At 49.4% G+C, this 6070-nt stretch overlaps 1 protein-coding gene across 14 annotated transcripts in view; it reads right to left on the bottom strand.

Moving 5' to 3' along the window:
• Positions 1 to 6070, bottom strand: part of RyR (Ryanodine receptor) — a 31266-nt gene that overhangs the window by 3108 nt on the left and 22088 nt on the right. For 11 of the 14 annotated variants that reach the window (XM_017146280.3, XM_070212683.1, XM_070212684.1 and 8 more), the window contains 7 exons: positions 2899 to 4996; positions 2498 to 2610; positions 1584 to 1929; positions 1060 to 1360; positions 666 to 776; positions 188 to 607; positions 1 to 108 (listed from right to left, as the gene is read on the bottom strand). The exon at positions 1 to 108 is cut by the window's left edge and continues 94 nt beyond it. In XM_017146280.3, coding sequence (XP_017001769.2) covers positions 1 to 108; positions 188 to 607; positions 666 to 776; positions 1060 to 1360; positions 1584 to 1929; positions 2498 to 2610; positions 2899 to 4996 — 3497 coding nt within the window. Of the gene's footprint in view, positions 109 to 187; positions 608 to 665; positions 801 to 1059; positions 1361 to 1583; positions 1930 to 2497; positions 2611 to 2898; positions 4997 to 6070 lie in introns of those variants that run through there. The other 3 variants (XM_070212675.1, XM_070212676.1, XM_070212687.1) reach the window with 2 other exon arrangements.

Genomic DNA, 6070 nt, shown 5'->3' with positions numbered 1-6070 from the left:
ATTCGATAAGGTCGGCCAGTTTGAGGAACATGTCGAAGTACTTGAGGATCAGCTCCACATTGCTGGCGGACTCCACCAGCGTGTCCACCATCTGTTTGCCAATGGTGCCTGGTAAAGGGAATAAAAATATACGTTAGACAACCAACTTTTTTTTTTTTTTTTTTTTTAAGAAGTTAAATCCCCTTACCATTTACAACATTTCCTTCCAGCATGGACAGCATCATGGTGATCATGTCCTTCTGCAGATTCAGCAGCTCCTTGAGCAGATCCACCTGGCTGGAGTGCTTCGACAGCTTGTCCTGCATGTGGGAGAACAGGAAGAGGAAGCCACCGACTGCATCCCACAACCGAGAGTGGGCCAAGGCCTGCTGATTGAGGGTACAGGGACCCTGGATGACCTCGGTGAGGGTGTTGAATACTTGGCTAGCCACTTCGATGGCCTTGAAGAAGTTCGCCTTGCCGGCGGGATCGATGATCTCCTTGCTCGAATAGTGCCAATAAAAGTCCATGATGGACTCCTGCAGACGCAGCAGATAGTCCACAGTGCAGATGACCACGTTTACGGTGGTGGTGTTACCGGCCTGGGTCCTCAAATAGTTTTGCCATTCTGTAATGGAATGGTGGGTCATTCGAGTAACCCCAATTAAACCCAATCTGTAACCTACCCAAATTGTGGCCCTCACAGGTCAGCTGGATGAACCGGAACAGCGCACAGGTGAACTCCGCGTCGTGCATGTTCTTCTCGCCCGCGGCGCCCTCGGAACCTACACCAAGACCTGCACCCGCACTCGGAATATACTCTTTGTTCGTGTGGCAAATTTGGGTGGATTGGTACAACGATAGCGGGAATCACGTACACGGGATTGGTGGATTGTGGTTGGTGGTTGGTGGTAATGGCATGCGAGGCATGGTGGGTGATTGGGAAATCAGTTGGAAGGAAGTAGACACAAATCAATACGGTAATCAAACTTAGAAGAGTGCGAACCAAAGTTAACGGGGGCCAGGCAACTGAAAGCTGGAGGAGATCGGCGGTCGGGATCGCGGGGCGAATGGACTTACCCTCTGCTTTGGTGTTTCGCTCGAAGGCGTCTAGATCCAGAACACTGCAGGAGTTCATGAGTCCGGCAATCGAGGTAAAGAATCCGACATCCTTCTTCTCCTTCAAGTGGTTCAGCATGCCCATTTGGATGTCGATGTTGCCTCCGCGCAGAATGGCGATGCCGAGATTGAGTGTCGTCATTACCATCTCCGAAGGTATACCTTTGGAGGCGGAAATGTGCAACAGCACCATTTCGGCAACGCCACGATTGGAGAGACGTGCCTGATGGAAGAGCAGTTTCTGCTTCTCCATCTCTTGTTCCTGTGGATGTGGATTTAGAAATGATATTAACTGGAATAAGACTAGATAGGAAATAGGGGGCTTAAGCTGTGTTCAGGGCTTAGGACTAAGAATATCCCTGCCAGGGTTCAAAGTAAAGCGAATCTATAGTTACCATTAGTTGCCTCATCCGACACTGAGTCAGACATGTTTTTGGGATATTAGCTGTTTGTTAGTGGGTCTAAGCTAGTTGGGATTGACTTACATGGATGCTGGTGCCTTCGCCCTCTTCGCCTCCCTCACCGCCCTCCTCGTCGCCGCCCTCCTCCTCCTCCTTGCCGGTGGACTTGGCCGCGATCTGGGCATAGGACATGTAGAGCAGATCCTCCTGGAGGGCACCACTTCGCTCCGTCATGGCGCCGCGGCAGAAGGTGGTCACCAGTTGGGTGAGCGGATCCGGCTTGCTGTCCGTCTCCTCACCCTCCTTCTTGGACTTCTCAGAGTCCTCGAACGTCTGCGTGAGATCCTCGACCATCACCTCCTGGCCCACGTTCTCCTCCTGCAGCCATTGCTCGTAGTAGGAGCGGGCAAAGATGTTGCATGCCCGATGTCTGGATGGGATGGGGTTTGTCAATTGGTTGCACAAAACAGAGATAATCCTCAACAGTTAAAATTAAAACAAATAGGCATGCCTTGGGTTAATCAAATTAGGGAGCAACACAAGAGAGATAAAGAAACTTAGGAGGCGATGAACCAATCGATGCGACTACGAGTACGAGTACCACCTGCTCATGCGATAAAGATGCTTGGCGCGTAAGCTTGAAATGACTGCCTGGCGACGCGCCACCGAGATCTTTGAGCTCCAGCGCTTGGATCTGTTCTTGGAGCTGGCTGCCTAAGGGATTCGGAATCGGAATCGGAATCGGATTTGCAAGTGGCAAGCAAGCGTGCGGCAAGTCCATAAAAATATACAATAATACAAATGGCGTTTAGAACAGGGCGCTCACATTAGTGCATTAGCTGTTAGTGGGGATTAATCGGATTAGATTGATGCCATTGAAGATGAGAAGATGGGCGTTAGGACAGATAAAGAACTCATAGAACGCTAGTACGGTTAGTTGGGTTCCACAGAGCCAATCAATATCATTCGGCAATCCGCTATCAGCTATCGGTAATAACCTGGGTAGAGAATGCAGCGATGTCTGACGGAAGCATGCGATTACGGCACGCTTCCTTTGGATCGACACAACGCTCCTGTAGACATTCTTGCTCTGCTGTTGTGGATGGTCGATCTGTAAATGTTTCGTTCACGGGATGGTCAGCACATTTCGGTCGACAATTGTCGGGGTGGATGGAGAGTTGGATGTTGATCATGTTGATAAATGGTTCGAGAGGAAAAGAAAGATCGAGTGATTAACAGATTGAAGTTGAAAGATTAGAGTTGCTGCACAGATGGCCTCGAACAGTTTCAACAGAGATGAGTTACTCGAACTGATGGCATCGGAGTTTAGAGTCTGACAGATCTAGATTGAGATTGGGATACATCCGCCTGGGACGGACGGAGTTGAGCCGACACTTACCATGTGCAGGCCAAACAGAACCTTGGCCATGGCCACGATGCGATCCACCGTCTCCTGGGTCTTGTCCTTGCCCTTCTCGTTCGAGTTCACATTGGCCTTCTCCAGCGCCTGCTCGTCCACCGGCTCCTCGGTCTTGCCCAGCTTCGAGTAGAGGTAGTGCTGCCAGGACATCTCGTCCGAGGGGTCCAGCTTGTCGGGCAGGGTCAACTGGTTGCGGGCGAACTCGATCACATCGTACTCGGGCATCTTCTTCAGATACCGATCCTTGCAGTGCTGCACGAGCTCCTGCTCCCTTCCGGCGAACAGGTTTAAGCCCACGGGAAGGAGACGCTTGAGACAGGCCACCATCAAACTGGCCTGCACCTCCTTGTCCTTGTCGCGCTTCTTGTCCCTATTCTTCTTCTTCTTCTTGACCTTGCCACCCACGGCAGGAGCGCCCTCCGAGATGGCCGACCTCCTGGTGGCCGTCGGCATGATCAGGGCCATGTTATCGATCTCATTGGCCGAGATAAAGTTCTGCTCCTCCTTGAGGAAGTACTGGCTCTTCGACCAGATGTTGAAGATCTCCGCCACATGGTTGTACAGCTCCTCGGCCTCGGGGATGTTGTCCTTCAGCCAGTGGTTGCGCTGCAGGTCCACATACTTGATGAGCAGCGGATAGAACGAGTAAATGTCCCGCACCAGGAGATTCCAGTCCTCCTGCAGCTGCGTCTCCACCTGCGAAGTGTCATCCGTGGCCGACTTAATGAAGCCGCGCATGCTGTCCTCCTTGTGCAGCATGTTCTCGGTGCGCTTCTTCACCCGTTCCGCCAGCGGCAGGAAGGGATCCTTGAGCAGCTCCTCCGACGTATTGATGATGATCTGCTGCGTGTACGCGGCAATGCGAGTCATCCACGGTGCATTATCGTTGCCAATGTTCTTCTTGATCATCTTGAGCACGTTGCGCAGCAGCGGATTCATGTGATCGGCGGTGACCATGGTCACGTGGTTGCCGCTGGTGGGACTCACGTTATCCGGGCCCTGGGACCACCAGAAGGGCAGATAGGCGCAGAGCAGCGGCAGGATCACATCGATGATGTGCGGCGCATCGTTGTACGTCTTGTCCGACTCCACGAACTGATCGACCTCGGCGAGAATGGTCTCCAGATTGGGCATGCAGCTCTCCATCTTGACCATGATGTCCTGCGCCTCCAGCGAGTGATCCGCAATGCGGTTGAGCAGCGAGTACTGGTTGTGCTTGTTGAGATGCGGCTCGAGGTAGGCCACCGGGAAACAGGAACTGTAGGCTCCGAGGCAGGAGCCCAAGGCAGGTCTATGCCTCTCGATCTCGGTCTTCAGATACTTCCTATCATGCGTTAGTGTGCCATCGGTACCCAAGTGATACAGGGCAGCCAGGATCTTGTAGGAGGCCACCTGAATTTCATCGAGCAGTAAGTCACTGCCATAATCGCAGGCAGCCAGGTGATCAAACATGGCCGTTAGCACGGGCAAAACCACCTGGTTGACATAACCCAACGATGTGGAGGTCTTCAGGTGAGTTCCCCTCAAATGACTGTACTTGCCGTCCTGCAGATTAAGGATCGTATTGCCCAGGTCATCGGATGTCTGGTTGAAGAAGGTCAGCATGGAGGTGCGAATGAACTCGGGACAGTTCTTGGTCAGGGTGCGGGCATCGATGCCCTTGACCAGAACCTGGAGGCACCGCACCGTGATACGGACATCCGGTCCAAAGGCACTCAGTCGATTGCGGAGTAGGGCAGCCAGCTTACAGAAGATCGAAGCCACCATTTCCTTCTCCTTCAGCGAAGCCGCTCCAATATTGTTCGTTGCCGTGGCAATGGCTATGAAGTAGTTGCGATGCGTCGAGAAGTACTTCTCCATCAGGGGCAGCACCACCTTCGAGAAGAACTTGATGTCCCGGGTGGCCGTCTTGAAGGACGAGCGACGACTGAACGTGGTCGATGGCTTCAGCAGCTTCATGTTGATGGTGGCTCGGTCCAGATACTGAATGAGCTTCTCCAACAGGGAGTAGGAGAAGCGGAGCTCAACGGCCGCCTGAGTGGCACCTCCTTCCTCCACGGCTCCTCCCTTGGATGGCCTACAATAAAAGGGGAAATCATGTTTAAATATCAAATATTTATATCCGTTACTTGTTGAGTAAAAGGGTACCCTGCAGGAAACGGAATCAGTTTTGGACTATTAAAATACTAGTTGGGTCAAGAAGACTAACTAGTTCAAGTTATGTCCATTTCCATGTAACGAAGTGGTCCATTTTTCATATGCTTGTCGTCGGAAACAACTAGTCCATATGCTACTAGTTTTGCACTAGTGACTGTTAACCAATTTATGGTTACAGCTGTTAAACTACACTAAAAAAAATATTTTCACGAAAAAAATAAAAATTAATCTCTAAACCATCAAGTGATTGGATTTCACTAGTACTTGACGATGCCTAACTTGACGCTCTCCTAATTTAGTATCCAATCAATAGGCGCGGTCCTTAGAGAATTTCTGATAATTATAATGTAATCAAATACAGTAAATGATAATTAAATGGAATTAAAACAAACTTACTTTTTTTGAGGCAAGTCGCCCTCTCTAGGACTTGAACCCGGGACCTTTGGATTTGTAGACACACTAACTGATTGAGCCATACACGCATCACATTTTGTAATGCCCTAACAAGGTTTATGAATTTTAGTGTGACATAATTCATAAACAGTGATTTTTCACATATATATGGCCTCGGACAGATTAAACAAAGTTTAAAATAAAACTAAAGCATCACCTAGCAAACAAAAAACAAAAAAAAATGTACAAAGACTGGGGATTGAACCGAGGACCTCGAGTATTTGATTTGTTTAGTGCTAAATTTCCCAAGACATTTACACTCTAGGCTATATTTTTGGATCATATGTGTTTCATTTGCAACTAGTTAAATTCCAGTTGCCTTTTAACTAGACCCTAACATGTATTTGTTCTACCAGTTAAATATTTTTAAGGTTTTTTTTGTCAGAAAGGTACTAGTCCTAGACAAGTTTCTTTTTTACTAGTTTTGTATTAATCATTTTTTCGACTAGCACAAATTCGCATTTTTCCTGCAGGGTATATTGTATTCGTGCAAAAGTATGTAACAGGGAGAAGAATCGTTTCCGACCCTATAAAGTATATA

This window comes from Drosophila takahashii, chromosome 2R (genome assembly GCF_030179915.1).
Source record: "Drosophila takahashii strain IR98-3 E-12201 chromosome 2R, DtakHiC1v2, whole genome shotgun sequence".
Classification (NCBI taxonomy): domain Eukaryota; kingdom Metazoa; phylum Arthropoda; class Insecta; order Diptera; family Drosophilidae; genus Drosophila; species Drosophila takahashii.
Note: the sequence above shows the minus strand (reverse complement) of the source record. Positions and strands in the feature narration are given on the sequence as shown.